At 43.7% G+C, this 15,436-nt stretch overlaps 1 protein-coding gene across 18 annotated transcripts in view; it reads right to left on the bottom strand.

Moving 5' to 3' along the window:
- ST3GAL3 (ST3 beta-galactoside alpha-2,3-sialyltransferase 3) overlaps positions 1–15,436 on the bottom strand; it is a 194,705-nt gene that overhangs the window by 22,413 nt on the left and 156,856 nt on the right. For all 18 annotated transcript variants that reach the window (XM_065071597.1, XM_065071607.1, XM_065071602.1 and 15 more), the window contains one exon: positions 5,187–5,333. In XM_065071597.1, coding sequence (XP_064927669.1) covers positions 5,187–5,333 — 147 coding nt within the window. The remainder of the gene's footprint in view (positions 1–5,186; positions 5,334–15,436) is intronic.

The following is a 15,436-nucleotide window of genomic DNA, read 5'->3' on the forward strand; positions in this document are numbered from 1 at the left end:
AACAATAATACACCTAGATACTGAAATTGATTTGACTACTATATTAACTTATTTGAGGGAAAACCTGAAAAATTGCTTACCTGGGAAAAATTGCTACCTCAGTTTTATCAGTTATAGACCTATCACCTAATAGCAATTGAGTTTTCAAAACAAAAGAAGCACAGAACGAAACTGTAAAATCAATCAAATGATATATACACAGTCACTGCATTTTCTTTTTGTTCATTTATGTTTGCATAGGAACAGCCCCAAGACAAATTTGCTTCCCTCAGCTGGCCAGTTTGGAAATATGGCATAAAAAGCAATTTAGCACCACTTATTGTGAGCAGACAAGTGCCTCGTATTCTGCAGAGTGGTTCCCATCACAGGAGCTTACAACCCGCAGTGCTGCTCCCACAGCCACCTCCATCCATGCACAGAACCAGCTGCGCTTCAGAAGACAAAGCAGAGCATTCCCAACACTTTTTCTTCACCTTCCCTACATATCCCTTGCTGTAAGCAAGAAAGAGCCTCCAGAACTGGTGGTCTGCAGCAGAGCAAAAGGGAAGGGCGAGGGGCCTGTTGCTGGTCTAGCAGATTTCTGTTCTGCCTTTAACTGCTGAGCTCTTACATGACTCAGCCCAAATAAAATATCTTTGACCATATCTCACTTGATGCTCAAGCTCTGATTCACCGTTTGCCATGGCGCAGATTCCTGTGCAATGCATGTTCTTAAGGACTTAATGATTTAACAGAGGGGAAGCAAGGGCATGACTTTACTATGTGCTAGCTTTTCTGTGGTATATGCTTCACCCTATGCTAAATGGGAATTAATGACATACACTTTCATTGAATAGCAAACTCCCTTTGGTTTGCATCTATCATGTGCAGAAGCACATGGTTAGGCATTTACCAAGAAGTGGGTGGTGTGCATTTACCTGCTACCCTAGAATGGCTTGTCTGAGCGTCCATTCCCCTGCAGCCCATGGACCGATCACACCGCAGTGGTAACAGACTGAACACTCCAGCCCATGGAGCAGATGAGCTGTCTTGCAAACCCAAAGCTTACATTTAACTGACTGCAGCTGCAGTGACCCTTTACATGTCCCTCTACCTGCCTTAGAAGATGCCATCAGAGTGAAAAAAAAGGAGACGCATGCATCTGGAAGGATGGGGTGGTGACTGCTCTGCTCCTGCCATCTCCCACCTCTCTTCTGCTCCATAAAGACCCAACAGGTCCCAAGACATGGCCTTCACACAGTGACAGTCCCACAAGAACAGCCCGAGAGAGGAAGCTTGCTGGCACCAGGGCCAATACTAATGAGAGGAAGGGTCGTTATGACCAGCCAGGGGAGCTGAAAAGCTGCCCGAGGAGCAAAGGGTCACGACTGGCACCTCCAGACAGGTTGCTTGCTCACAGGCAAAACCACACAACAGCAAGTAAGACATATTAATGCGCCAGCATCAAGAGGTTAATCCCTGAGTGGATATGGGCTGTCAGCACTCTGCAGAGGTGCTAATCCATGGCCAGGTGTCTGATAAGACTGCCTGGACATGGTGCCTCCTTCACCAAGTTGGTGCTGAGGCTGGGTGGAGTCCAGAGAATGCTTTATCTCTTTAGTAAGGAGTCTATAGATTCAGCCATTTCCAGTACACAAACAAACCAAAGGCTTACGGTTCTGGGCAGCAGAGCTTAATCTCATAAAAAGTTCAATCATAAGCAGTTCCATGGATACACAGCACCAGCAAAGAGAGAGAAACAAACACCACAGTCCACACTGGAGTCCTCAGAGTCCTGATAATTTATGCCATCTGAAATGTTCTTCTGGCCACCTCACACCATGCTCAGGGTTCCCCGAGGAGCCAGAAAGCCCCTGCTCCAATGGTTCTGAGCACTACTGAGTGGATAGGACTATTCACTACACAGCAAAAAGCACCATGGCAATAACCATCCCTGGTGTTGTACTTGCAAGAGGCAATGACACCTCTGAACTGATGTTCATGCTTGTCCCCCAGTAACCTGTCTGCACTGTAAGGTAGGTTATTGCATGCCTGAACTGCCAGCTGCAATACCAGTGAGGTCTGGTTTCAAGCCCAAAAAACCTGTATGCACAGACCTTCCACATAAACATAAATCACACACACACACACCTTTGCCTGGTGAGACAGCCAAGCCTGCACCCACTCTTTGAGAGGATTCTTTAATCAAAGAGAGTATCTTTACTAGCTCGTTTCTTTAGTGATAAAACCATCTTCATGCATTAACATTGAATTTTCCCCAGACATTGCTAGGAACCTGAACTAAAATTTTTCTCTATCACCAGTTTATCCCAAGAAGAGAGAAGTTCACGTTTACTAGGGAACAGCTCTCCCTCTTCTTAAATCTCCGGTAAATGGGCTGAGGAAACTCCTGGAAAGCTTTACTGGCCACACAGAGAAGTCACTGTTCATTATGTGTGACGAGTTTTGCTCCTTGCTCAGACTTTCAGCTACTAATGCCACAAGCACAATCAAAATGCACATCTGAGTTGTACCCCCTGCTATCCACCAGAATCATCTGGCCCAAATTATGTTATCAAAGCAGAGGATGTTACTACATTTACCCTTTACTGAATCCTGGGAAAAACGCTTTGAGATCAGCCCCAAACTATTTCACTAGCTTTCCTCAACGTTGCTGAAAAAGCTCCCAAATTACAAAGTTAATTGGCAGCACATTGTTACCATATGTGGTGTGCAAGAGAACCACTGAAGTTTATTTAGGCACCAGAACCAAAGAAGACTGGAATATTACTGCTCTTTATGAGGATTTCGTGTTGGCCTTGATTACTAAGGCATCCACAGCCTTGATCCTCCTGTGTGTAGCCTGCCCACCATACCCATCTGCCCCCATCCCGCTTTCCCAGGAGAAACCCTGGACACATCCTGCTCACTGTGCTTTTGCTTACTAGACCTCAGCATTTTCCTTTTCCATGTTCATATGCTTCTCTCCTGAGTAAAGCTTTCCAGGCTGTCTCTCATCTCTAAAGCACGACCCCGAACCCGACCAGCTATGTTCTGCGGTGCCTGGGTCAGCTGTCTCTTGTGGAGCAATTCTCCTTGCTCGAGCTGCCTCACTCATCTCGCTGGATCTCGCTCAAATCTTGAATGAGAGCTGGATTCTTCATCTACAGGCACTGATTGCCACTCTTCCCATTCAATGTCTCAGTGAAAAAAAGGTCTGTATCAAATACATATCACCAGGATCCTGCTCAAGCTCTTATTTCCTCTTTACACCGGCAGCAGTAGCTTCTGTTGAAGCATTTACACTGATGCACTGGCATTCCCTGAAGTGTGAAGCCCCAGCAGCTCCATGACAGCAGTCCGTAGTTGATGTCTGCAGTAAAATTTGTACCCACAAGCTAGAAATACTCTCTATTTTTAAACTCTGACAGAACCACTATGTTAGAGCTTACACAGCCAGCACGGGGTTCACTAACATCCCGGCCCCACAGATGCACCTGCAGAGCTCCTGTTGCCCCATCTGAAGAAATAAACTACAATTTACACAATCTAGCAGGGGTCACGGGCAAAGATTGCTTGCCTTAAAGTTCCATAAACTATTCTTAAACGCTTGAATGGACTTTCATGAAGTGAAACATCAGGTTTCAATTAAGATGCCTTCATTTCCCAATCTGATGTGTGTTAAACAACCTATCACAACCTCATAAACTTCAGTTCACAGCATTTTCATTTCCGGATTCTCCCTTCTCCTCTCAGTTTAAGTAATATCTTGTGTATTAAAATAACGTGTTTAAAATAAAAACCAATCTAGAGAAAATAAAGGCAAAAGTTTGATGATTTCTGTCCTTTACTGAGGCAGCAGTCTTGATTTTCTGGAAGACAAATCAAGACCACATCATTCTAAGAATAAGTTCTGGAGAATGCAGAGATGTGAACTAAGTTACTTACTAGCTGACAGGAATATTTGGGATAAGATACCTTTAGTGCACAAAGCAAAAATCTAGCGCTTCCAGAAGCCCATAGCAGCTTCTATACATACATACGTAGCAATGCATTTCACAGAAGACCCATTCTATGTGGCTGAATCTGTCTGTACATCTTGCAAATCTCATTTTAAGATGTGAATTTTCTGTCTCCAGGCACCCACCCATCTGACCTGCACAAAACAAATGTCTCCAATATTTCTGAAGACTTCACGATATAATTAGAACATGGAAAATGAGGCACTAATGAGGCACTAATCTGTGCAGTCCAAAACGCTGCTGTGACATGGCACATCTTATGTACTGATAACAATGGAAGGACAGTGCTGGGGCAGTGCAAGCAGACCTTGTGCAGCAAAAGTGCTTCTCTCTGGGTTTGTCAGCTGTGCTAATGTGCCCAAGAATGTCACGTGTGGTCTTTATCAACAACTATATCACATGTGTACATGAGTAATTTACCCACCCAAGTAATACTTTCTCTAATGACTGATGTATTAGGTAGAGCAAATATAAATAGGTTCTGAGGACAGTGTTGCAGTGAGTAATCCAGAAAAACCAAGTCACCACCTACTCTACACGAACACTCCAAAAAGCTGCATTGGGGGTGACAAATACTAGAATAACCATGAAAGTATTTTGTTAATGACAATGACCTAAAACTGTGTTCAACATTGCTTTCTTTCGTAATCTTTTACATCTAAAACTTGCCACTGTAAGATCAGAATTTCTTACCAAAGGCCTCATAAACCAAACCTTTACCCTATTTTACTATAAGCCTGGGACATGCAATATCAGTAAGTTTAGGCTGCAGTTTCCACAAGGACAGTTAATTGTAAAACAGTAGCACGACCCTTAGGGAGACCCACACCACTTCCAGATGTGCTGAGGGTGCAGAGAGCAGGGTTCCTTCTTCCTTTTGGGAAGGAACTCCCTCCACCCACACAAACAAGTGACCTTCTGGCAGGCTGTGGGTGACACAAAACCACCCAGGTCATGCTGAGAGCCTCAGAGCTGCCTCCAGAAAAGCAGCTCGAGTACCAGCAAGGATGGATCTTGCCTTGGCCTTAAGGTGGCTGAGTGGTGCCACCATGAAAGAGCCAAAGTCCCTTCCCTTCAATGTCCAACAGCAGAGGCCTAAAGGAAAAGGAAGAACAGCGTAAGCCTGCTCTGTTGCTTGGTGTCTCCTCCTTCCCCTTGGCTTTTCTTGTTCCACTTTATACCTACCCCTCTGCCCATCAGGCCGTTGTTGAAAGGCAGTCCGATGAAGCTGAAAGCTGCCTCCTGGATGAAGTAGGGATTCAGGATACGTATCTCACGAGGTTCTCTTGGGACGCGGGTTGCCACTGACTTCCAAAACCCATCAGAGGCACTCTGGTAACAAAAAAAGGCAAGATAAAACAATAAATACAATTGTATACAAAAGACAGCAGTTTGCTATTATTATTATTATTAATAACATACAAGCCCAAACACTACTGGCAGCAGCTCCCACTGTCCCTGCTCGCCACCACAAGGTACTAGTACAAGGTTGTAGTGGGAGGGTATGTCCTGGAGAGCAGACGGCAGCATGTGCAGATGCAGTTGAGTTAGTCTGGATAAAGAGTGTGAGGAAGACAGAGAGGCCTGGGCTTCAGCATGGATGACCCCTCCCTGGTGCCATCTCTCCACTCTTATTAGCACTTCAGCTAGTTTGGTTAATGGTTTAAGCTGTCCAGCACAAGCCGTGATCACTCCCACCTGCTTCCTAGCGGATGTACCCTTGGGTAGCAAATGCTTTTAAGAACATTCAAAGAGCTAAAAATGACCCCACAGCTCTACTTTCAGTGTGAGCTACATGCTTCTCACTTTATCCTGGATTCATTCTCTTTTTTTAGTTTTTATGTGAATTAAGCCAAAAGCTTATAAAGGTGACGTCTTGTGAAGGGCCATACATATTCATGGTACACAGGAAAAAACATCTAAGTATGTCTTTTATGTCTTCCCAATAAACTGTTTTTTTAATAAAAGTCTTTACCCTGCAAAGATGGGAGAACACTGGCCTTGAACACCGCTGCCCTGTTAGACATCGCTGCCCAGCCACATCACTCCATATCATTGCTCCTGCTGGTCCAGATGTTAGTTGGTATAGTACATACTGCCCCAAAATAACTGGAGGCTACTTGTTCACAGGACTTGCAGAACAATTACGTTCTAACATTTCACTTCTGTTTGGGTTAAAAATTCAGAGCAAGGCACGTGGAGGATGGCAAGAATTTAAATCTGCTAACCAAGAGTTTTGGCAGGGTAGTCTGATTTAATACCTCCTTCTCAGAGCAGTGAAACAACTTCCCTGTAATCTCTGTGACCATCAACAGAGGCAGACGATACACTCTACATAAACCGCATGTGCTTTGGAAGTCATTATTTACACCAGTTTTGGGTTGCTTGCTGCTTAACAGTAACTTCACAGTTGCTTTCAAAGCCCTGAGGAAAATGCTGATGATCCCTTACAAAATCCTCGGGAGCCTCCCCTGCCCAGTAGTGATTATCCCTGTAATTATTGATGGTAATTCTGCCGCAGCCTCTGCCTGCTGCGTTTCACACTCCTCGCACTGCGCGTGGCTCCTGTCAACTCTGTGGTGCTAAACACCTTCCCGAGGCTTCTTTATGGACCAAATCCACGGTTGTCTTTAGCTGCTGAATTTCAGACCCTGAAGAATGAAACCGGTCGATGGCTCTTGCCTAACGAAAGGCATTAACACAGCGAACTCGATGAGGATGCAATGTTATTATCCAAACCGACGGACTAAGATAAATATCACTGCTGTCCTGTTTTGATCCCACGTTCCCCCTCAAAGCTGCCCAAACATAATACACTTTTGCTGACCAGCGCAAGGATCCTGTGAGTGTAAGTTTGCATTTTGACAAGAACAAAGTGCTCTCAGGACCCTAAATGAAAAAAAAAATCCTAATTAACACTCATGTTCTTTCATCATACTGAATTAGAAAGAATCCTTGGTGTCAAAGCAGTGTAACACTTTCCATTATAATATGATGTTTTCAGACACAGAGTCATCCCACCATTAAAAAAAAGTAGAAAAAGATATCAACTTTACAAACGTTAATAAAGTCCAAAATCCATTTGACCAAGGGATTTAAGGGATTTGGTATGTCAGCTGAGTTTTGTCTCCTTGCGAAAATTCATTAAAAACTGGATAAATATGAAACCTTTGGAATTTCCTAAAGGCACATGTAAAGCAGAGGTCTTTCACTTCCAGGGAAGGAGGGGGAAGAAGTTAAATGAAAATAAAAATCACAGATTCCATTTGCATTAAGCACGCTCCAGGTCTCACAGAAATGAATAGGATAAACAAAAATCTTCAACAGCTACTCATTCAGTGAAACCATCTTATCATGGGTTTAAGCAGGCACACCCTGGCAAAATAGTGTGTGACCCCGAAACTAAAATAAATTCAGAAGTTGAATTATGGTTTCACATGCATCTCTGAATATGGCATTGCCTAAATTTTGCAAACAATTCACACCAAAGGTCTGCAAGATATTCAGAGTGGACAAAAGCCGTCTTTTGTTTGGACTCACACTCCATAAGAGATTCTACTGAAGTTCTGGGATTTAAGTGGCTTTTACATCACACACACAATATTAGAGAGGAAAATTAGAAATGTTGTAAACACTTCAGACTTTTATTCTTTGCAGTTGCTTGAGCTGTTCAGAAAGATAATTAGGGGTATCACAGTTGCCCATTTCCCAGTGCTCTGTGAACTGGTAGAACCATACCTGGGCTCCTCTTGTCCAGTTCAATGCCAGTGCATCCTATCCATAGCTGAGAGCATAGCTTGTCCTCTTTGGTCCCTTCAGTGTGGCTGTTTGTCCTTTCACTCACCAAGGCGATTTCCCTGACCGCTTTCCTCACCTGTCACACAGCTCTGAAATCGCTCTGGTGTCTCCCTTCTGTCTCATTTCCATGTGCTCCACGTTCTCCCCCGTAACTTTTCTGTGCGGTTCCCCTTAGATTACCACTGAGGGTAATCTCCCATTTTGGTATGTTTCTCCTCTGTAGTTTCTAAAACGATTCTAGGGAGAACTGTTCTCCCTAGAACTGTTCTCACTTTCAGCCTCGTGGTTTGAGCTACATCTCGAGCCTTGTGGTTTTGTTCTGCAGCTCCAAAGCACAGCAGCATCACAACCGCCAGCCCCAGGGGGCTGCTCCCCTGCTGCAGCCCGCGGGGACCCCGCCATGTGAGCGCAGCCCCTCCGAGGCTCCGCGCTACTGCTGCTGCTCGGCCGCCACCGCGCCTGGTGCTGTGCTGGGTCTGATTGGAGACAGATGCTCGGCGACGCTTCCAAAGCAATTACTTCTCGTCGGGGAACTGTGTCCGTGTTTAGGCTGGGAGGAGCAGCAAGCACCGGGATGGAAATCAGGCTTCTCCTGCCAGATCTTGGAGCTCAGACTCACAGTATGAGGTTGGGGGCATCCCCTCCGCTGCTGTGACCAAGCCTGCAGTGCTTAAGGATGAGCCTCTGAGGATGCAATACCTCCGTTCCTGATTATCTTAATGATAGCAAGTCAGAAAGCAAGTCTGAAAACTGCCTAGATGATGTTCCTACAGTACCTCATCACCTCCTGGCATCCAGGTGGAAACCATACGGTCCAGGATGGAAATTGTGTTTCCTCATGTTAAGGTCTCACATTTATTATTTGTTGGCATTACTGTGCACATGGAGCCACAGTCACAGATCAACAGATCAGTGTTCATGGTGCTAAGAGCTGCCAAAAAAGCTTATAGCGTAAGCGTAAAGATAAAAACAATACAGAGAGGCAGACAGGAAAACACAACTGAAGAGCAAGTCTCTGAGGGCCATGGCATTTTTAAGCAATCTTGGATTGCTTTCAAAATTGTATAATTGTAAAGGACATCAAGAAAGGCTTTAGAGAAGACTATTTAAAAAGTAGAAAGAATTTAAAAGGGCCAGGGCTTTCAAGCCAGTTTCTTGTACAGCTCTTAGCCAGGGAGAGAGGCAGAAACAGCCCCTGTAGAAATAAAATAATGATAAAAAATGTCAGGGCTCACCTAATAGCTACAGGGAGAAGCCCATCCAGCTATAATCCCTCATTCCATCCATTTACAGAATACTGAAGGGTAATAAGGACAGTTGGCTGTAAACTATTTTTGTCTCCATTCAGTTTTCCATCTCCTGTTCTCAGATTTACCAAGGAGATTCACAATATACACTAAAATGAAATGTGGAAACTCGAAGCCTTAGCCAAGAAGCACACCTCAGCAGAAGATACAAACAGCTAGAAGGCGACTGAGTCCACCAGAATAACATTTCTAAAATACTAAGCAAAATGAGCGGTAATGCTGCTGCATCCTGATGACACGGAGGCTGCTTCTTAGTACCTCTGTGATACTACTGGATTTAGCACTACACGCAGCATTGCTCTGGAAGACTTGTAAATCCGATGGGAAGGGAGATTGCAAAGGTCAGCTATGCACAACACAAAGTCAAATAAAGTCTGTGTGTGCAATACTCTACTGCAGAGCAGCAAGATGAAAAAAATGGAGAGGGAACTTGAGCTAAATGGAGATCATTGCTCTTTCAAACTCTGATAGCACCAGAAATGGAGAGAAAGAAGGGCATGAGGGAAAGAAAAAGCCAGGGGATGACATACTAGTCACAAGACCTCACCATGCCTGGGAGCACACAGTTCACTGGGATCTCTGCCCCCACCTAGGCTGGAATGTGGTTTATTCTATATCCGTCATCCACAAGCACTCACTGTCACACAAACACGGGGTGCAGCAGGACTGCTGCAATCCATCTGTAGAAGCTTTCGAAAGGTTCCTGCTCAGGCATAACTGGATTAGATGTGGAAGGTGTGCTTCCACTGGAAAAGAAGCATCTTATCAGCCAATGCTGCATTTCTCAGCGGTCAAGTAGACATGGAGAAAATGCTCTTCTACAAGCAGTAATATAAATTAAGTTGCATCATTTGCACTGATTATCAAAGCAACAGGGAATTTTTAGCAACAAGAACAGACGAGCTGAGGGCCTGCAGTCTTGGCTGATGGTCAATTGCCAGACCCACTAGCCCACACTTCAAATATATTTACCTACCCTCCTCAAAGTGGAGAACCCCTCACCACCCTCTGTACATGGCTCCAATGGCCAGCACTTGTTCTGAATTGTCCTATCTTCAGTTTCTGGAGTCTAGAAACGCTCTAGAGTCTAAAGCCTTTTGTTCCACTCTTATCTGCCCCACTGAACAGCTCTCATTCTGCCTGACGCAGGAACATTGCAGATTGTGTTCGAGCCTTTCCCTCACCTTCTCCTTGTCCCACTGCCAAAAGAGATGCAGCTCTTGGACTATTTAACAATATGATACTTTTTATATTTTCTCATGTTTGTTTATTGTCTCCAAATACCCTCTCACTGACCAACTCTAAAATCAAACGGTTGCAATTTCCCAGGCCACTCCCCCGTCCCCGTCCCCATTCCTCATCTCCCAACGGTCTCACAGCACCCAAGAGAACTCCTGACAGGTTGTAAACCCACCAGATTTAGCTTTTATAACATTTCTCAGCACAAAACTCAAATACATTTTCTACACAGTGTTTTCAGCAGTAAAGAGCAGCAAAGCACGATGGAGACAAAAGCACCTAAAACACACATTAGTACTAGAGGTTTGTTTGGTTTTTTAAAGCAAAAACTAACTATTGTTCTTCATTGGGAGCGCTGAGCCACTACATAGGCTAGAGATTAGTTTCTTTGGGCTTGATAACCAGGTTGAAAACCACAAGAGAATGGAAACTTAATTTCGAGTAGTGGTTGTAGAGTTTAAACTTTGTGCCAGGCACGTAAACCACACGGCACGTGGGTACACACCGCACTGGATGCTGTCCCATCTGACACGAGGGTGCTGTTGGTGTGTTACACAGCGGTTTGCTAAAACACAGCAGTGTGCTGTTAGTAAGAAACTTCTACCGTTTACCTGCAAGCATATATCATGAATAAGCAGAAAAGCATATACAAATAGGCCTACTGCATTTTGAAATTCATTTGACCTACTACAGGTAGTCTAAATGTGGGCAGATGTCACCTCCTGTGTTGCTGGTCTAATACCAGCTGTCGTCCTCCGATTCACAGCACTAGGTAGCATGAGGCCAAGACCAGCTCTAAAGAGTCAGGAGAGTGAATTTATTTTTACATTATGATGTAAATGAAAAGGAATTCCTTTGTTTTTAATGTATTTCTAGAGTTTTACTCATTTAACCGAGAGCAGAATACGGTTTGCAGTTGTAAGATAACAAAACGCTGTTGAAAGAGATTGTCCTGTGAAGAAAATGGAACTTGGACCATGTCAGACGAGCTGCAGAGAAAAACTAGATTACTCTGATTAATACTGTGTTTCACAAGTCAAAGCGTAAATGATAGCTCACATACAGTGTGTCAGAAGATGTGTTTGTACTGCGAGCAAACAGGGTGATGGATACACTGTACTACAGACTCCTTTGTTCAAAATGTAAACTGGACTTTGAGCCAAAATTTGAAGCAATTTTCCTGTTTTGAAATATCTTAGGGAAGACGGAAGTTTTTAGTAAAAGGATTTAGATAATTTATGTTTGTGTCGTGGTTTTTTTTGTCTGTGAATAAAAATAATTCCTCAATGAAAAAATATCTGAAGTAGCATAGTTTCAGAAAAATCCCAGAGCAGAACAGGCCCTATAATATCAGCAGGATTTACAGGGTATTTTATTCCCATAAGGGACCAGACCCTTTATTTTGCTATTGTTTTTATGACATTGTTTATGAAATGTCATACTCATATAACATCTATTAAAAGAACACCACGGTTGAAAGGCCAAATCTACATGTTAGTAAGTGCGTGAAGTAGTACCGCCCTGCAGCTCCAGCTCAGGATTTCTGTTGTGAACAGTGACTTTCTAATTTTCCCACAAGATTTTTCTTATATCACCACGTATCTAAGTGCTTTACCAACAGTGCTTTCATATTTAGAGCATCTCTGCAATATTTGGCATGTATTACACCAGTTTACAAAGGACAAAACAAAGATGAATGCTCACAGTTTCCATTGCATCTTCTATACTTCAGACACCTTAAACGTAATTCTCAGAACATTTGCTAAGCTCACAGTTCAACTCCATTGACTGCTGCTGCCAAACACCCAACTCTCCTGCATTTCCACCCACAAGACATAAACTGTGCTTGGGAAATTCTGATCTAACTTGCCCAGCATCACATTAGTCAGTTAAAGGCCAAACCACCTCCTCAAGAGGAATCCTCAGTGTCTGTGACCAGGAGACCATTCTTTCTCCTCTCCTTTCCTCTCTCCTACCCACATCATCATCTACAGCTTCTGATACTACTCATACAAAGGCTGAATGTCTCGCATTACAGAAATGACTCTAAATCTCAGTCTTCCCTCTCCACTAGGTAGGCAGCTGTGTTCTAAAAGAGCCAAGATGTAATTAAGGATAACATCTGCAGAGGAGAACTGAATTCATGTTGAAAACGCAATGTTATTTTTTTGCTTTTCGTAACTTCTGGCAGCTTGATTTTTACAACCGTGAAGCTCTTTTAAAAGTCTGAAAGGATAACTTAATATGTTAAAAAAAAAAAAATCCACTCAAGAAGTCTGTCAAATAGAGCAATCAAAACCAGGGCACCTCTAAGTGCAACTACAAGCTCCAGTAAGCTATTGTATTCTAGATCAGCCGTGGAAGGAAGGAAAAACGCACCCTTATAGGGCTCCTGAACTATTTGCACCCAGCGGGCAGGAGAAAAGGGGGGTCCTGCAAGTCCAGGTTCTCTGCTCCCAGTCTGTGCCCCAGTCTCTTTGCGGAAAAGCCATTGAAAGGTAAATCCTGTTTTATTCCTACATCCCTGGAGATGCTGCGTCCCAGCTGACCACACGGGGAAGGGCACCGGGCCAGGGCAGGGGAGCTGGCAGGACAGACCCTGCACTCGGGACACCAGGAGCGAGCAGAGCCAGGGGGTTTCACAGGAGAGCCACAGCCTCACCATTCCCAGCCGCTGCCCTGAGGACCTGCAGGATCTCAGCAAAACAGAGTGGGAGACTATTATTTCTTTGAAACAGGCATAAAACTGTCAATTTTCAGTAGCCTCATCCTAAGAAACAGCTAAGTTATTTTAGCTGAACTTTCCAGCTGCGCCAAACGCATGGCATGGAAAATATCAGCTCAAAGGTGACGGTGTAATAAAATGATAGAATATTTTCCCAGTTGCTTGAAACAGAAAACATGTGATCCCAACTCCAAGCACAGCTACCTGCTCCACTTACAACAGTATGTCTGAATGAAAAAAAACAATGGAAAAAGCTTTCTTTACAGGCTTCGGTGACAAAGCATGAGGGTATCCCAGGGCATCCGAGGACACCCATCAACAAAGTCTTTTTTTAGGGAGCTGAACTGGTTCATGAGTTTGAATACAAACAACGTCTTGTTGAACAGCACATATTTAGACTAAACTCTTGGCACATTACAACAAAAAAAGCTAAAGGATCACTACAGCAAGAATTATGGCCTAGAAACCCTCATCGTTTTCTGAAGTTATCTCAAAGTGAGCCCCTAGGGAAATTTTTACATTGTTTTTACAGCAAGAGTACACAGAAAATCTGTCTTCTCCTATTTTGGCATCTTTGCTGAAACGAGAAGCCAAATAATTTGTATGGTTACTGAGTGTTCATATAGAATATATACAAATTATTCAGCTTCCTTAAGGAGGAGAAAGCAGGTCAAAATATCAAGAGGCTGGGAAGATGTCTCCTGCCCTACTTTATTTTCTAGACTTGCCTTAATAATAGGTGTTTTACAAAAGATGAGTTTTGAAGGAAGACTATTTAATATTCTTAAAATACGAGAATTTAAATAAACTGTAATCCAAAAAGAGCATTTACATTTACAAGTTTTTTCCAAACAGTCAAAGTGCTGATTGTCTAGTCCAGGCTCAGTATTTTCTGCACTTGTCGGTTGTGGGCAAAGTTCATTTCACAGCAAATGGCCAAAACACAACTGATGGACCAGCTGAGATAAACTGAGTAGAACTACCAAAAGCTTTGTGCACCCAATAGCGTGGCCATTTTCCTTCAATTTTATGTCTGATTAAACAAACAAAACCTAACACTTTTACAAACCTAGCCTTAATTAAGAAGAGAAGAAACACCCCTTAGGCACATCCCATAAATTCACACCTATAAAAAAAACACCAAAAAAAAGTGAGGCCTTCCCAGAATCTCTCTCTTGCTTATTACCTTCACAGGGCTTGGTTTATTTTCATTTCTGTTGTCAGACAAGTGTTCATGTTAAATAACTGCGAGTGCTAGGTAGGAGGGAACCTGGAGAGGAAGGAGGTCGGGGATTCGCGCCCTGCGCACACAGGAGCATCCTCCTCTTCTGCAGAAAGCAGCTCCCGTTCTTGGGACGAACCAGACACACCACACACAGCCGGAGCAAAGGGGGAGAGATACATTTAGGAAGGTAACAGCACATGGGGAGTTTAGTTAACTCAGTGTTTATTATAGCAAATTGGAGATAGAGGTCAAGCCCCTGTCCTGGAGCCATCAGTGCTTTGAGGCAGAGAAAATGTTACAAATTGCTCAGACAGCACTAACTATGCAAGAAATCCATGGAGCACGCCAAGGAACACATGTGTTTCAGGCATAAATCGTCCAATCTATTCCTTTCTGAATTAACATCTGTCATCATGACACCATTCAAAATGACTGAAGACTGGACCATATTAACAACCACACATCTTGGATAAATATTTACTGTTCAGACTTTTTCTTTTTTTCAGTTTAAAGAAAAAACAAATGCAGACAGCAAAATTCCTGGAGCTGTGAAAGGGGAGTCTTTTTTCAGCCATTGATGGAAAGCATGTGACTTTATTTACAGAATCAAATCAGTGTTTTCCCCACCTCTGTGAGTCTTCACACTGCACACAGGTGGACTCACAGGATCCTGTGGTGTTGTAATACCTTCTGAGGGGAAATTCTGGGGAATTGTGTGATGCTGGAGGTTGTTCACCTCAGACTTCATGAAGCTTCTCCCTCGGGATGCAGAAATGGGTCTGGCCAATTGTGCCCCAGGAAGAGAATGTTTTGCTGTGACCCTTGCAGACAACTGGGTGAAGCAAATAATTCACTGTCATGAAAAGCCATCAAGGGTATTACTGGATTGCTGTCCTGGCTCCTCAAAGCGAATAAACGGGTCATAGAGAGTGAGGACAGGAGTTCCCAGAGTCACAGAACAGGATGGTCAGAAGGAAACCCAAGAGTGCAGCCCCATCCTGGGTAATCACAGAATCATAGAATGTCAGAGATTGGAAGGGACCTGGAAAGCTCATCCAGTGCAATCCCCCCATGGAGCAGGAACACCCAGATGAGGTTACACAGGAAGGTGTCCAGGCGGGTTGGAATGTCTGCAGAGAAG

This window comes from Columba livia, chromosome 8, assembly GCF_036013475.1.
Source record: "Columba livia isolate bColLiv1 breed racing homer chromosome 8, bColLiv1.pat.W.v2, whole genome shotgun sequence".
Taxonomy (NCBI): domain Eukaryota; kingdom Metazoa; phylum Chordata; class Aves; order Columbiformes; family Columbidae; genus Columba; species Columba livia.